Source organism: Leucopleurus acutus, assembly GCF_964270905.1.
Source record: "Leucopleurus acutus genome assembly, chromosome: 21".
Taxonomy (NCBI): Eukaryota; Metazoa; Chordata; class Mammalia; order Artiodactyla; family Delphinidae; genus Leucopleurus; species Leucopleurus acutus.
Genome location: NC_139163.1, coordinates 9,446,773 through 9,465,038, shown reverse-complemented (window position 1 = coordinate 9,465,038; position 18,266 = coordinate 9,446,773). Strand labels below are relative to the sequence as shown.

Here is an 18,266-nt window from a genome sequence, read left to right as displayed (position 1 = left end):
GAAGTATCGGGAATTTAGGAGGAACCAATAGAAGGGAGAACAGCGACAGCCTAGACGCCCCAGTAAAGCACTAAGAACCGACACAGGCGGCGAAGTGGAGATGGAAAGATCAGTTGTGGGAATGGAGCAGCACGTTCCAGTTCAGCTTTGCCGACTGAAGGTGAAGCAGGATGCAGTGCACTCTCCCAAGATGGCTGGTGGAGTAGAGTGGAGACCGCAGGGCGTCAAGCAGTAGCTGAAGACCTCAGAGGTGGGCGTCACCCCAGGGAAGGTGGAGGACACATCCCGGAGCTGCAGGGAAGCAGACCAGGGTCCTCACCAGGTGGGCCGTCCAGAGGAGGCGGACAGAGACAAGGAGATTCTAGGTGAATGGCATGTTTCCCCATAACTTTTATGAAGACCGGGCAACGTCTGCCTTATTAGCACTGGATCCCCAACGCCAGCACTGATCAGGAGCACAGCGGGAAGCAGTTCAATATTGGTTGGTGAATAAATAAAGTAATACATGGATGAATGAATGAGTGGTTAGTTCATTAATTCCTCATTATTACACCAATGTGTTCACACAAATTATGAGGACAAGGGTGACCTGGGCAGGGTGTGGTCAGATGCTTATCTCAATATTTGTCACAGTGATTCAAATTTTCTATGTTCTCCTCATTGACTCAACTTATTTCTGAATGACATGCTTTTAAAGACATTATCATAATTCAGTCTGTAAAATTTAGAAGCATTCCCTTCTCATTCAAGCGAGGTAGCATAACTCTGCCTACTGCACTGTGCTGATTGACAGTTACATCCGCGGTCCTGGGGGAGGGGGGCCGTGCTGGGACTCCCCACAGAAATCACTGCTGCCTGAGGAATGATTTATGAGCTTTCAGTAGGAGTAAGATTTAGATTAGCAGAAAGGTAGGTACAGATGATACTCCCACTAGTAGTTTTATAGAAAAGGGTTGAGATCTCTTTCACAGTAAGTATTAGATACATCCTCAAGGAAAGGGAACCCTTTGTGCACTGTTGGCGGGAATGCTAATTGGTGTAGCCACTGTGGAACACAGTGAGGAGGTTCCTCAAAAACTTAAAAATAGAGCTACCATATGATCCAGCAATCCCACTTCTGCACATAAGATCAAAGGGAATGAAAACAGGATCTCAAAGAGATACCCGCACCCCCATGTCCACTGCAGCACTATTCACAATAGCCAAGGTATGGAAACAACCTAAGTGTCTATCTACAGATGAATGGATAAAGAAGATGCAGTACATGCACACACACACACACACACACACACACACACTGGACTGTTATTCACTCATGAAAAAGAAGGAAATCCTGCCATTTGCTACAACATGGATGGACCTCAAGGGCATTATGCTATGTGGGATGTCAGGAAGAGAAAGACAAATACTGTATGATAGCACATATGTGGAATCTGCAAAAGCTGAATTCATAGAATCAGCGAGTAGAATGGTGGTTATCAGGGGCTGGGGGGGGGTGGGGGTGAATGGGGAGGTGTTGGTCAAAGGGCACAAACCTCCAGTAACAAGATAAATAAGTCACGTACAGCATGGTGACTACAGTTAAGAACACTGCCTTATATACCTGAAAGTTGCTAAGATAGTAGCTCTTCAGTGTTCTCACCACCAAAAAGCAGTGGTAATTATGTGATGTGATGTGGTATGAACCACAGTGGTGATCACTTTTTAGTCTCTAAATGTATCAAATCAACACGCTGTACACCTTAAACTTACACATTTCTCTGTATCAATTATTTTATTATTTTTTAAAATTGAGGTATAGTTGATTTACGGTATTACTGAATATGTTAGTTTCAGGTGTACAACACAGTGATTCAATATTTTTATAGATTATACTCCATTTAACGTTGTTACAAAACAATGGCTTTATTTCCCTGTGTTGTACATATCTTTGTGGCTTATCTATGTTATATATAATTGTTTGTGCCTCTTAACCCCCTACCCTGTCGTGCCCCTCCCCCTTCCCTCTCCCCACTGGTAACCACTAGTTTGTTCTCTCTACTGGTGAGTCTGTTCCTGTTTCTTTTTTTTATATTCACTAGTTTGCTTTGTTTCTTAGATTCCACATATGCAATAAGTCAGTTATATTTCAATAAAACTGGAGGGGAAAAAAGGTACGTCCCCAAGAATAGGGAAGATGCCATTATGTGTCCTGTTTTTCTCTGTTCCTCTTGTTATCAATCTTGTTAGTATTAGACAAAGCCAACCACAGCTAATACCCCAACACTCTGTGGAATCCAGGATTTAGAATTTAAACTAAATTCTAAATAAGCTAGCATCTTAGTCTCAATAATTCAACACACACCAGTTCTACCCCTGTTATGAGCTGGGTGCGAGTAATCAAAGGTGGATAAAACTCTTTGGCCTCTCTGGGTGTGAGTGGCCAATGATAAGAACATACAATCAGTTTTCCATCAGCCCCACAAGGGGAGTCCCAAGAGAGCAAGGGGTGAGCAGTCTAGCTGCACCTGCTGTGTCCTGTCTCTGCGCAGAAACTTGGTACAGGCGCCCGGGCTCTATGGCCGGTTCTCTCCTATAAACAATCCCACTCTGCTCAGCAACTGGCAGCCCCAAGGGTCTCTCTTGTTTTGAACAACAAATGATTTTTTTTAATGAAAATGTACCTATTAAATTATCCTTCAATAAAGTAAATTAGGAAGGGATGTTATGTAGCCGCTAAGTTAGGACCATTATTTACAGGGAAGTCCATCTCATGGAATCTGAGGGTGCAAGGTCGCCCTGGAGCCGTTCTCCCTAGAGTGGGAGAGCTGAGAGTTCGGACCACTAGAGGCTCAGCTGAAGTTTATTTAACCCCTAGAGTAAAGGTCAGTTTTGTGAGCCGAACTCCATTTTCTTACATTTTATGCATGATTAAATAGTAATTAAACTTTAATGAAAAGTGTTAGGCTGATTACAATTAACATAATTGCACTAGTCAGTTCTTATTCTCATGTTTTACATGCTGTGTGCAGCTGGCAGGACAATGGACCTTGAATGGGGTTTGAATATCCTGTGAGCACCAACAGTTCATTTTTCTAGTGGAGAAAATGTCTTACAGCAAAGGGAAGGTAAACACACACATAAGGAAGGGTGTGGTGTGCAGCTGCTCCCTCAGTGGCCATTAAGCCTGCACACAGGCACATAGCACTGGGGCTAAGAATCAATATCCCCACACCCCAGCAAGCAGTTGTTCTTCTCCCAAGATTATTATAAAGCAGGGAAAATAATGATCTTTTTTTAATGAAATAAGGAAATTTATCAAATAATAGATTAAACTATGTTCATTTAAACTAAAACATGGGTATTAATCTTTGTAAAATGAAAATAGTCTGCTTTGTTTCCAACTGGTATCAAAACATTAAGGAAGGATAAATAAATGTATAAAGAATTATAAAACTTAAAAGGTCAATAAAGATGCATACATGTTACTAAATCTGTCTAATGCGTTTTTTTACCAGTGAAAACACAGTCTATACTGTCCACTACTTCTGATAATAAATGTCATATAAAGACCATTAACACTGGACAGAAACTAACTCAGAACTGAAAGAATCTTTATTATTAAAGCCTTTTCTATTAACATCTTTGAATGAAGCTGAAATCAGTAATGAAACATCCTTTTTGGTGCATGACATAGTGTTTGTCACACAATCAAAATCATCCTAATATTTTCAAGATTCGCATCGTTGGAAAGTTTTCAAGCATATTTGATTAGAAAACAATTTTTAACCACTGAGTGTAGGTCATGTTCTAGACATTCTGCCCTCCAGGAACTTAGTCCCGTAGACTGCAAGTAGGATGCTCACACATGATGGGATAAACACTGTCTCAGAAATATGAGCACTGAATTTGGGCACTGTAAGTGACAATGTCATTAATTCTGCTAAAGGGGTCTTAAAAGATGGTGTGTCCACATGTGGATTCATTAAACAAGCAAAGAGGAAAAAGCCAAGAGCAGTGTGTAAAATGAACATATACCAAATACGTGCATACAAATACATACACGCCTCTTGCTGGTGTGTATGTTACAGGGTGGTTGACAGGGTGGAGGGCAGTAATTAAGGATGAAAACTGAAAATGTAGAGTTTTGCATAAGTTTGCATACAGGCTTTTATAGCCTTTATTTTGGCAACGGGGAGAATCAGAACTCTCTCTGGCTGAGATGGGAAGCCAGTGGAGAGTTCTGACCAGAGCAAGGTGCCTCATTAAGACCCATCCTGGTTCCTCTGGTCAGGTAAGATCGTAAATGGACAAGAGCGGGGAGATGAAGCCAGTCTGTAAGCCATGGAAGCTCAGTCCAGTGTGGAAGGACCCAGATCAAGGTGGTAGGGGTACAGGTGGAGAGATGTGGGATTTTGAATATGGACCCTACTGAATCTGATGCTGGATTATATGTGGGGTGGAAGATAAAGGGGCGACTCAGAATGCAGCTGACATTCACCGAGATGGGAAAGCTTGAAGGAAACCAGGTTTGAGAAAGGAGAGGATTGGAAATGTGGTCACGTTTCATATGGTATGTCCTCTGCTTTCTATCCCCACATCAAGTTGGAGGGAGACCTCGGGTACTCAGGGGAGAGGTCTTGGAAGGCTGACCGATGGAACCTGAGGAGTCAGTACTGATGGACAGAAAGAGACATGAGGATGGGCCCTAGTGAAATCCAACCTTTACAGCTCGGGGAAGGAAAGATGAGAACCAGAAAAAAGACTATAATGGAGTGGCCACTGGAAGAAGGAGGACCAAGAGGGGATGGGGAGATGGAAGGCAGTTAAAGAAGGTGTTCTAATAATAGAGAAATTGTCAAAATTAAAAAGCCACAACCAGGTATGGATTATGTGACTGAGAGGGAGGGTGACATTGATGTTAAATCCTTACACTTTAACTGTATTGAGAAAAGTCTGATCATTCAAGTGTCTCTAAGAAAACGAATGTTCAAATAAGGGCTTTTCCTCCAATAACTAAGTTACATCTACAATGCGAAGTTCACGTAGTATTGGCATACTATCAAGTTAAAATGGTTTACCAAGAAAACTAATTTAATACTATTGAATACATGTCATTTTTGCTTTGCAACAAAGGTCATACTCAAAGTATCAATTATTTGAGGAAAATACTGAAGTTTCATTATTTTATTTTGAAATCATAGATAAGTGCTAATACTTCAAATTCTAACATTAGCTTGTCTTAGGAATGGCAGCACAATCCAACTTACACATAAAGTACCTCTTTTTTTTAAGTCCCAGGATCATAAAGACAAATAAATGGGCTTTTCCTGCCTTCCACCTACAGAGGAGCAGCAAGGCTTCTTGAGCTGGAGGGATAGGCTCTTTTGCATGTTTCAAGGAGATTCAAGCCTTTGGTTTAGAAAGACTCTAGCCTGATCTAGTTTCATGGCTGGATTCTCCAGTGGGGAAAGGATGGCTCAGAATTGCAGGAGTGGAGAGTGGCACATTGGTCATGGGTGTAGGGAGGTTGACCAGATATCCCAGCTTGCCATTGCTGAAGGGGGTTCCTGGGACATAGGAATGTCAGTTTCACGGGCTTGACGATGTTCCTTTGGGAACTGTATCATTTAGGATCCAACACAAAACATATGACACACTTCCCATAGATCATTTGAGAGGGTTTCTTTACAAATGTTGGGTTTGGAGAAGCCCAGGTAGAAGTGTGGTCACTGGGAGTTGGTTACAGAAACCTGGAAAGGGACATGTATGGATATGGCTTCTTGAGAAAAATAGTGAGCTTTGGTTGAGGGAATCTGATAGGGAGGTATCACACTCTGACACCGCTCTCCTCCCTGCACCTCTCATCTCCTGCCCGAGCCCCCCACTGGAGGAACCCAGGCAGAGGGCACAGAACATAGTCCACACATGTCCACCACTAGGATCAGAGTAGATTGAGAAATGGTGGAGAGTAGATCTAAAAAGGCAAAGGGAAAATACATGATGCAAGTGCTTAGAATTTGGTGCAATATCTTCAATTCACAAATAAAGCAATAAAGAAAGAGATAGGTCAGTTTCAAATCTCTAGAGATCAAGAGAGAAACCCAAATTTTCAGCATCACAATTCAGGCCAAGTTTTTCTAAATTATGCCAAGCAAAGTTTTTATATCTTGTTTTTTCCTTCCCATAGAGTTTTAAAGACCATGCAGAAACCCATTCATACAAAAGCCTCAGAGTCAACATTTTATTTTCAAATGGTATTTCCCAAAGTGCATACTAAATGCTATGTTAAACCATATGAAAATGCTAACATTCAACCATTTTTTATCTGCAAAAATGTCAATTCTGTATGGTTCAAACTAGAACACTTGGAAAACCAAGTGAAAAAAATTAAGCAAGTTTCATTTCTGTAGGAACTTTAATGGGCGTGTTCATGTTTATCACCTCCTAAGCATCAATATGTCAGTTAAGTATATTATTTGTATAATTATAAATTTAGAACATAAATGTCTATGCTCTCAAATAACTATAATAAAGGATTCTCCTTTGTCTTTAACCCAAACTAGGAAGATGTCTTTTCAAAGAGAAAATCATGAGGAATATAGAAAAATAAGTGGTTTCTTGGTTCCACATGAATTTTTAAAAAGGGAAGATTTTAAAAGGCCAGGAACAAAACAACATACTCTTACCATATAATATAGCAATCACACTCTTTGGTATTTACGCAAAGAAATTAAAAACTTATGTCCACACAAAAACCTACATGCAAATGTTTATAGCAGTTTTATTCATAATTGCCAAAAGTTGGAAGCAACCAAGATGTCCTTCAGTAGGTGATGGATAAATAAACAGTGATACATCCAGACAACAGAATACTATTCAGCACTAAAAAGAAATGAGCTACCAAGCTGTGAAAAGACATGGAGGAACCTTAAATGCATGTGATTTGCTGTGAACCTAAAACTGCTCTAAAGAATAAATTCTATTAAAAAGAAAAAGAAAAAGAAACCAAGGCCAGGAGAGTATAGAATGGGTAGGAAAGGAAAACAAACATAACCTCAAAATGGTACCAACTTTTTCATTTTGCTAAACAAGGACATTACATCACACATCTTTCACCTACTCTTACCACAATTTCTAAAGATGGAGGCCATATTTATCTCACAAAAAAGAGCAAAAATGATATAACCTTGGAATAAAAAACATTTTTTTCCCAAGGCAGGATAGCAGAAGCAAACTTACCTTGATATTTTTGCCATAAACCAGTGAAAATTTTACCACGTAGAGATTCTATTCCATGAACACATATTCACAAACTACTGCCTCAAAGCACAGCGAACCAGAGGTAAGAAACTGTGCAGACTTTAACCTTAATTTTATTACCAACCTTTTAAAGCATCAAATTGACCTAAGTCCATTTACTCATGTAAATCCTAAATATGGCTCACCAGTGACCTGCCCAGAGATAAACTGAGCCAGAATATGTTTATGTGCAAATTCTGCTAGTTTTACGACGACGGCTGACCCTGGGTGCTACCACATTATATGACACCTCTACACGGTGCAATTTGAAGGGTTCGCAAAGACGGAACTGCCACAAAACATCTCCACCCCTTCCTTCTCAGGAAACTGTTCCTTAAAAATGGGCTAGACAGTGAAGGTGGGAACCATCGTCAAGAGGTAACAGCTTCAAAGTGCAAACGTGGTGCCCACTAAATCCTGCAGAGATTACTATTCCTACATAAGCTATTTGAAACATCAGCCCTAAGGAGAGAAAAAATGCAGGGCCCTTCTATTCAGGGAAGTTGAAAGCAGAAAACTGAAGCAGCCTGGAGACATCAAGACTTCCTGGCACCAACCAGAGAGTGAGGGAGCCTGGCGCTGGTGCTGGGTGTGGCGGGGGGCACCAAAGATAAACTTGACCTCCCGGTAGAGACCCACATCTGTCCTGGGCCCAAGTTTAAATATTTACTGATTAACTCAAACCTTTAAAGTAAGTTGTTTTTCCCCCATAACTAAGGAGAGCCACTGTCTATCCCCATCTGAGAATGAACAGAATTTCCCAAGACAAACCATTCTCTTGATAGGTGTTTTCAAAATTGTGTATTTTGCTCAACAAAAGGTACACCCTTGTCCAGGGAACCTTAAGACACAGATGCGGATCTGTCTCCCAGTGTCCAGATCACGAAGAAGGGGGCCGTGCACCTACTTGAGAACTGGATGGAGAAGCCGGACTTGCTGATGAAGAAGTCGCTGTCGAACTGCAGAGTGAGCGAATTGAAGGTGCTGTGAATGTCCTCGGGCAGTGCTGAGCCGCTCCACTCCTTCAGCAGGATGGCGCTGTCCACCGGCCCGTCCCACACCTTCAGGATGTCATGGGCCAGCTCCGTGTCAAACACGATGAAGTGGAGGCTGCAAGGAGAGCACAGCTGGTACGGTGACTGAAAGGCCCCTCCCGCCCAGTGAGGACACCCCAGCACAAAACTCGGGTACACACCAGCCCGCTTCACCCACACCAAACCCCACCCCAATGTGCCTTTCCTTGTCTGACAGTTATGGATGAGCCTGGAGCCTCACAGAAGTGGATTCACTCGTGCACATCAGAAAACAGAAGCACCTACTTCTGTCTGTGATGGATACAGTGAGACCACGGAGCTCTATGCTGAGCTGTGTGTTTAAGGATGAAACCAGGCCTTTTGAGACTGTCAGCTCTTTTTACAATTCAAAGCTTTCTCGGGCACACAAATCAAAGCCGGGTCTGATACAGCTTTGTTTTAAGCTAACAGACGTCGGATTTTAATGCGTGTGGTATCAGTGTTGTTCCTGAAATGCCCCACTAGGTGGTAGCATCCATGCCAGGACAGAAACGCTGGCAGAGATGATGTTTACAGCAGGAGGATATTGTGTACCTGTATCCGAATGATCTCAGCTTATGTTGTGTTTGTTTCTGTACATTTTATTTTCGGAAAAAATACATTATTTGAAATACCAACACAAAGGCAGAAATGTGTAGTATAAACTCCTTTCTTCATAACATTTTAACATACTTCTATCACATTTACAGATATCAAAGCAACTTAAAATCTCTATGTCAGAGGAAGCTCTTTCAGTGACGGCAGCAGACCTGTAATTCTATTTACGGCAATTCGGACAGATAAAACAGTTTAAAATCAACAAAAATCATCTGTATTTGCTGAATGCTTTCATTCATTGTTTTTCACTCACTGCTTACTGCACAAAATTGTAAGAGAGAAAAATCATAATAAATGACATACGAAAAACGGTACACAAATCCCAATTATTTACTTTGTGCATATTATAAATTCAAAGAAAATATCTATCTCACCCTGCATAAATATAAAATGTAGTATATTTTTAAATGTTTGATTTAAAATATTTTTAATATAGAGGGAAGTACAGAATATAGCAGACACTTAGATACCTACCACCACCAATGTTAACATTTTGCCTTATTTGCTTCAGATCTTTTTTAAAAATAAAATTTTATAGACACAGTCCTACTCCCCTGCCTCTCCACTTATGCATTTGTTTTTCCTCTCACCCCACATTCTGAAATCGTGATGGTCTCTTCTCATTTATATTTTTATAATTTTCATATGCTCATGTAGTATACCTATCTCCAAACAACATACAGTACTATTTTGTGCGTTTAACAGTAATTACATGCTAGATGTCATTTTGGCATGTATGTGCTTGTATCATTTTCAAGTTGCTTTTTATATTCAGCATAAGGTGAAATTCCTCTAAACTGAAAGATGTAGATTTTGTTAACTCGCTTTAGAAGCATGAGGAAATGCTTCATTTGTCTGGTCCTCTAACAAAAGATAGTTAGTTTCTGCATTTTATTATGACAAATGGTGTTCAGCCTAGGGTCCCTCTAGGCTCAAGAAGAGAAATGGCCAAGTTGTTCTAGCATGTGACTGTAACTTCTTACAGTCTCACAATAAAGTACAAATGGCTCTGTGTTGTCACATCTTCACCAATACCTGATAACATCAGACTTAAATAGTTGTAAAAAGAGAAAATTTGATGGTTGTGGAACGGTATCATGTTTAAGTTACATCTCCCTGAATATTCATGAGGTTGAACATCCTTTTGTGAGTCTAAGGCAACCCCCTTTCAATATAGTTCAGCCATTCAACAAACACTTATTGAGCACCGACTATGTACCAGGCACTCTTCTAGGAATTTTGGATACATCAGTGAACTAAATGAAGAACCCTGCCTTCATGGAGGTTACATGGTTGGTAATGGGGGAGATGAGCGAAAAACAGCAACCACAAAAAATAAGTAAAGAAGACTGCATTTTAGTAAGTGGTAAATGCCATTGAGGAAAGAAAAAAGCAGAGCAGAATAAGCAGCACTGGTCATGCCAGGACCAGAGGATGGGGGGAGATTTAGGTATTATATGGGGTTGTTGGTTAACCCATGTTGGTGAGCAGAGGTTTGAGCAGACTTGAAGGAGATGGAGGGGTTGTTATACTTGGTGTGAGGGGAGAGTGAAGCGCAGCAAAAGCCCGACACAGAGGGCATGGTTTCAGCATTTGAGACCATCCAGGCACCAATTTAACCAGAGCAGAGAGAGGGCCTGATAAGGAAACTGAGGCCAGAGAAATAACGGGTGTAGTGGATGGGGAGGGGGAAGCAGGGGGCTGGTGGGCAACACACAGGGTTTTGTAGATTGTTCTGAAGATTCTGGCTTTCACCCTGGGTGACAGACCAATGTGGTGTTTTTGGTAAAAAAGTTATCCCACCTGGGATTTAAAAATAATTGCTCTGCACTTGTGTTGGCAACAGGCTATACAGGGCAAGGCAGAATCAAGAATCAGATGGCTGTTACTCAGAGGAGCTGGACAGGGGAGGTATTGAGAGGTTGTCAGATTCTGGGCACGGTTTGAAGGTGGGGAAAACAGGACTGGGTGAGCCATGTATGATTAAGAGAGGATGCAAGGTCACTCGAAGGTTTTTGCCTGAGAAATGAGAAAGGTGGAGAGGTCACGGGCTGAGGTGAGAAAGGGTGCAGGTGGAAAGGTTTGTGGGGTGGGAAGACCAGGGATTATGCTTTGGGCCTGTAAATTCAAGATGCCTACCGGACATTGAGTAGAGACTTGAGCAGACAGCTGTTCATGCGAACCTGGAGCTTCAGAGAGAACTCTGAAAGGAAATAATAAACCTGTGTCTTCGGAAATAAATGGTCTTAAGTCATGGGACTACATGAGATCATCAAAGGTCTTAGGTGGAGAATAGGACCATGGACTCTGAATTATCTGATCACATATGATTGCCCACTTCTGTAATGCATTCTTCATCTCTTTTATTACTGTTTATATATTATATTATATTCTTGTGGATGGATTTTGTTACATACCCTTTATCGTTTTAAGAAAAAATCCCTGCTACTTACTACGCTAGGAAGGTTTTCGTTTTATCTCTTTATGTTGTTGATCATGAACATGTATTCAATTCTATTAAACTACTTTTTCTGTACCTATTTAGATGATCATACAGGTCATTTTTCTTAATATATAAAATGGGAGTAATTACAGAGTTCAGCTCTTAATTTTTATTTCCTGTTCTTTACTTGTTCTTGTGATATGAAGGTTATTTTAGCCTCATTAAATGAATCAGACCATTTCCATTTTTTTCTTTTGGATGGAAGGTTTTTCCTATGTATTGGTATAATATAATCTATGATTTTCTTAAATTTTCTAAAAGTAATCCTTATTGTAGGGGTATATTTCAATTCCATTTCTAATGTCAATTATTTGGGCCTCCTGTATTCTATCATAATATGTCAGTTATTTTTCTACCAATGATACCTTTTCAAGAATCAGTTCGTGGGTTTGGTAATTCTCTATATTATTTCTTCCATTAATTTCTTTTACTATATTTGTTGTTTTTCAACTATACTTCTTTGAATTTACTCTGATAGCATTTTTCAAATTCCATTAGCTGGAGCTTAACTTGATTTTCAAGCGATCTTCTTTTTCCAATATGTGCATTTAAGGCTATAAATTTCACAGTAAGCTGTTAATCATGTGTCTTTTCTTTTCAAAATTGAGCATGTGTTTTCCTTCTTGCTACAGATTTCTATTTCTATTCCATTTTGGTCTTGGTGTGGAGTATAAAAGTGATTCTCTGCTTTATTGTTTTCACTGATTAGTTTGTGATCATGTTTGCACATGTTCCATATTTACTTGAACGGAATGTGCACTTTCTAGTTGAAGGCTGTATGTCTTTTTAAAATAAGCTTAGTAATTGCATGGTTCAAATCCTCTGTAAACTTACTAATTTGTTACCTGTTTGATTTATGAGTTATAAAGAGTTAAAGGAGGCATGCTGTGCAATTTCCAATGTCTCCATATAATTTATTTATTTTGTTTGTATTAAGCTATATTCTTAGCTGGATAAAAGTTCCTCTTAACTATCACATATGTCTGGTGAATATATATCCCTAAACCAATAGTAGTATTTTGTGTGTTAACAGTAATTGCATAATAGGAACACTTACAAGGGAATGACAGGTTGTTTGAATATAGATTCCAGGTTGACAGTTATTTTCCTTTAGTACTTCAAATACCTCTTTCTTTTGGGCTGTATTGTTAAGAAGTCTTCTATCAGGCTAGCTAATATATATCTTCCTATTTTTAGCTGTTTCTCGGATCTTTTCTCCACCTTTGGTGTCCTTGGGCTTACTAGAATGTGTCTAGGCATGCACTGACCTTTACTAATGCTACTCGAGACACATTAGGCTTTTATTAAATGCAAAATTCACATCATCCAGCAATTCTACTAGAGATTTAGGGGATGTAGAGAACTACTGCTTTCTGTAACCATCACTGCAGAATTATTTTACATTTATACTGTGTGTATGGAGTAGTTGATAAAAATATAAACTAGTGAAGAAAGAAAGAAAAAAGGAAATGAATCTAAGCGATAACTATGCATATAAATCTATGGCAATATATTTTAAACTATGCATAAAATGGTTTTCTAGAAAATAGAAATTACTAAAATTGACTCAAGGAAACCAATATAGACAAACATACAGAACTATACATCTTATATTTATCAAAATATTTTGAAATTGGTGATAAACTGAAAACAGGACAAATGTCCAACAACAAAAGAATTAAAAGTTCAGTAAATACTGATATGTAAAAAGTCCATAAAAAGTACTGCTAAGTGAAAAAAATGTAGAAAACACTATGTTTTTTACTTGCCTTGCATAAATAATTTCATTTATTAATTCCAATAATTTCCTATAGTTGTTTTTGAATTTTATATCTTTAGGTGGTAGAATTTAATATTTTTTCCATTATGGAGTTTTTAAAATATAATTCACATATATTTATTGAAATAAATAAATAATTAAAAGTTTAGTCTCTGAGATTGGGACCAGGACAATGAGATTCATTTCAAATCATTATTCTGGTGACTGTAGCCAGTGCAACAAGGCAAGACAAAGCCAAAAGATTTGACAAAAAAGGAAACCAATCTTTTATTAATGTAGATAACATGATTGTTCACAAAGAAAAAAATTTTAAACCTAAGAACTCAGAATTAATAAGTGAATTTATTTATACAAGATAAATATAAAAATATAATTTATTTTCACAAAACAGTCACAACTAGAAAGTGAAATAAAAATACTATTTACATTATCATCAAAAAGTGTGCTATAGCTAGGGATAATTCTAGCAAAAGATGTACAAGAGCTCCTCACAGAAAACTATCATTATTGAGGCAAATTATATAAGATCTACATAAATGAGACAATATACTATATCAGAGATCAGAAAATTCAGAATTGGAAATGATGTCAGGTTTCCCTAAGCTGATCTATTGATATAATGTGATTCCAGCTAAAACCCTAGCAACTTCCTTGTAGAAAGTAACAAGTGTTTCTAAAACTCATATGGAAATGCAAAGGGTCAAGAATAGCCATGGCAATCTACATGAAAAAGAACAAAGCTGGAGGAATACAGTACCAGATATCAGTACTTATTAAGTAATTCAGTGATTAAGATAGAAAGGTATTGCACTAGATGGACAAATAGATCAATGTAATGAAGTTCAGAAACAGGCCTATAATTATATAATCATGTAATTATAATTATCTGGTTTATAACAAAGGCTGCACTTCAGTTAATGGAGAAAGACTGACTTTCCAACAAATGGTCAATTGAACTGCACTATGGACAAAAGATTCCTTGCATCGTCCTAATACCTTACACAAAAGTTAATACCAGATGAAATGAAAACATAAATGTGGAAGATAAAATAGATCTCCTATAAAAAAAACTTAAGATAATATTTTTTATAACTTTGGAGGGCAGGATTTCTTAAACTGGACACAAAAACACTAAGAAACCCCCCCCAAAATATTTGATATAACTTAAAGAATAAGAAATATACTAACCATAAAAGAAAAATGAGCCAAAATGAATTTGACTCACTGAAACTGAAAACCTGTCTTTACCAAAAGACATCATTATGAAACCAAAAGACCACTGAGTATAAGAATATAGCTGGTGAATATATAATCAACAAAAGATTGCATTCAGATGTATAAAAACTATATACTAATCAAAAGGAAAAGATAGGCATTCCAGTGCAAAAAGAAATGAGCAAAACTCTTCAACTGACATTTATAAAAGAGGATAGTCAAGAGACCAATAAACATATAAAAAAGTGATGGCCTTGATCAGTCACCAAGGAAAAGCAAATTAAAACAACTACACACTAGAATGGCTAAAAGGAAAGACAGTCAATGCTTAGTGCAGGGGAAGGTGAGGTACCTGGGAGTGACCTACACTGTGATGGGAGTGGTGTTGGTTTAACCACTTCGGGAAATCATTTGACAGTATCTACCATAGCTGAGTACAGGTGTACACCTGAGAGAAAAATATGCACACATCCACCAAATAATACATGAAAGCATATCCAACACGACGTCATTTGCAATAACCTTAATCTGTGTAAAAACAATTCACACGTCCACCAACGCTCGGAATAAATAAGTAAATCATTGTGTATTCATGCAATGGAATAATTTACCTGTATCAGTGGCAGTGAAGGTTGAGGAAATCAAGACACAAAACTAATCACACTGTATAATTCGATTTTTATAAAGTTCAAATTAGGATAGCGATTATCTATCTGAAGTTAGGATAGTGATTATCCTTAAGAATGGATCGTTTAAATGGAGCTCAAAGGGCACAATGTGGGTTTTGATCTGGTTGCTGGTAACAAGGGGTATTTTTATAAACAAGCTGTATACTTATCATTTGGATAGTCTTATGCGCCTATGTTATATGTTAATGAGAAGCTTACACAGACAAAAAAAGATTCACCCTGATGCTGTAAGTTTTGCCATTTGGGAAATACCTTGTAAATTCAATAACAACAAAAATGATATAACAAAATTTAAACAGATAAAGAAATGGCCATTTTCCGTTCTAAAAAAAATAATTAAAGTCAATATGCAGACACCATACCACTAGGTAGGGAAAGTTTAAAAATTGATTTTAAAAAGTATCATCCTGAAGGAACTGTTAGTCATTTCAGACACAGTCATGAAAGAAAAAAAAAACAAAAACATACACTTTGCAATGCACAGTGTCACAAGCTTTAAGAGATGTGAACAAAGCATCAGGTGTGTTTAATTCTGCCTCAAGGTGTCTGGGAAGGGCTTTGTCAGGCAGAGAGAAATAGGAAGGATAATTCAATAAAGAGATTGAGACAAAAAGCGACTGAACAAATACATTCATTAATATGCTAAAAATGTAAAGATACAAAAGTTACAAATATAACAAAAAATGATGCAAAGATTTTTTTCCTACCAGATTGGCAAAGATTATAAACACTTTATCCAGTTTCAGTGACATTGTGGAGACCCTACCTTTTCATATGCTGTTGAAGCCATATCTACTCTTCATAAAAGCAATTTGGTAATAACTATACAAATTTAAATGTGCATACACAGCAAGTCCAGCTTTAGAAATTCATTGTAGAAAGTACCCTCGAGGTGATATATTGGGAGGATGGTAGCATGGCTGATAATAGTGAAAAACTGAAAACAACGCAAATATCCCAATAGGGTATAGTTTAAATAAATTATGGTGCATTCAGGCAATAGAATCTTCTTCCATGACTAAACAGAATGAGGTGGAATTACAAGTAAGGATATAAAACTTTGACCATGTTTACTGACTGAAGGAAATCTTCAGAATAATATTAAGGCATGATACTATTTTTCAAAAATAATTAAACAAGTAGATAAACAGATAAATCAAGCTGTATATATATGTATGTATATTATATATATATATGGGTGTGTGTGTGTGTGTTTGCATAAGAAATTATAAAAATATATACCAAATTTTAAACTGTAGTTATATTTTGTGTCTAGGATTATAGCAAACTACTTTTCAGGCTTTTTATCTTTCTGCAACACTTTTCTAGTATTTCAAAAATTGGGAAAATAAATAACTTTGAACGTCATGACAATGAACTTGAATTGATTCTGCACATAATGAGCAGACGAAATATGTACTTTTTTTAAAGGGGGTAAGTGATATGATCAGCTTTATTTGATAGAAATATTTGTATCAAGACACACAAAAATGTCTCAACCATTTGACCCAGAAAGAATTTTCCTGGGAATTTATTCTAAGGTATTAATTATAAAAAGAGGCAAAGCTTTACTTGCAATACTATTTGCCATATTATTATGTATAATATTGAAAATTAGAAATAATGTAAATAACCAAGAGAGACAATAATTAATTATAGACACCCACACTGTAGAATACGCAAAGGTCCATGTAAGACATATGTGAACATGGCAACAATGATGTCTAGTATGGGGATAATGCATGCCTTTCTTTTTTATACTTTTGAAGATGTCTAGATATACATTTATTTTTCAGCCATATAAAATTAATAGTTTAATTGAAAAAAAATAAAACATGTTCCTTAGAGTGGGAGCAGTGGTTGAGAGGCAGCCCTGGCAGGATGGTCAGAGAAGAGGCCCAGTGAGTCATGCTGGTCTGGACTAGGGAAGTAGCAGCAGTACTGGTGGGAGAGTAGACCTGGGGCTCCACGTAGAATTACTGAGATGTGTGATCACAGGAGTGTGGGAAGGAGGGAGGAGCTCTTGACACTAAGAGGCCTGCCTGGATGTCTTGCTATGAAGTGATGACCCTACTTCAGAAGGAAGGAACTGCAGGGCAAACACTGAGTCCAGAGAAGAACACAGATTATTTTCAGATGAGATAACAAGAATGAAATTCTTGTTGAGAGGTTGACCTTTTAACTGGGCCCCCAAAGATGGGAAGAATCTGGAGGTGAGGCAACAAGGAGAAACTGCGGGGAGCACAGGTCGAGAGAGCTGTGATGACAAGGTTGGGACGGGAGACTCATACACGCTTCATCTGTGCTGAAATGTAACGTGCATATGAGCCGTCGGAGGTAAACCTGTAGGGGACCAGACGCCAAGTTGAGAGGGTGTTACAGTTCTGGTTAAGGAGCTTATGTTCTCTGATTAGCAAAGGGGTGGCTCAGAGATGGAGAGGGTGGAGGACGGATTTGGAAGGCTCACTGGGAGAAGATTACAGTAAGAGCCTGGGAAGTAGGAACTGGGAATCACAGATAAGAAGAAAGACAAACAAGGGTAGAGCTGACAAGGATTTGGCTTGCATGCAACTAATTTTTTCTCAGAGCCTATTATGAAGAAATTTAATGTAGTTCACTAAAAGAATGCTGTGAGACATATATTAATACCTGTTTGTTTGTTTTGTTCAGTTGGGAAAATACTGGAGACTGGTGAGGGAGAAACAAGGAAGAGCAGAAGATAATACTGAAAATTAAAACCTCCAGCCATTCTGAGGAAGACAGGCATTAACAGAAATAGGGAATAAAGAAGTAGAAAGAGGCCCAGGGGGGATGATAATAATCCTGAAATTGGCATGCCTGCCTTGTGCCTGTGAGGCGTTCATCCCTGGAACAGCAGCCATACCAACATCCCCACCATCAACTGCTTCTCCTAAGCTCCATTTATGTGTGATTGGAATTTCACTTCCAGTGTTACCACTTTTCAATTCTTTCTACACTTTCATCTTCGATGGCCAGTTCCCTTTTTGATTATCCGTGTTTGTAAAACGCCAAGTGGGTTTATCACTGGGAGACAAGGAAGCAACATGAGGACACACTCTGCTGTCTGTGGCTGAGCTGAGCGCAGCAATCCCCCTCGGGAAGGCACG

General features: G+C 38.4%; 1 protein-coding gene across 1 annotated transcript in view; it reads right to left on the bottom strand.

Moving 5' to 3' along the window:
• CSMD1 (CUB and Sushi multiple domains 1) overlaps positions 1–18,266 on the bottom strand; it is a gene marked incomplete at its 3' end in the record, with an annotated part of 1,744,596 nt that overhangs the window by 225,652 nt on the left and 1,500,678 nt on the right. Inside the window, exon 26 of the mRNA XM_082863948.1 lies at positions 8,189–8,391. Coding sequence (XP_082720074.1) covers positions 8,189–8,391 — 203 coding nt within the window. The remainder of the gene's footprint in view (positions 1–8,188; positions 8,392–18,266) is intronic.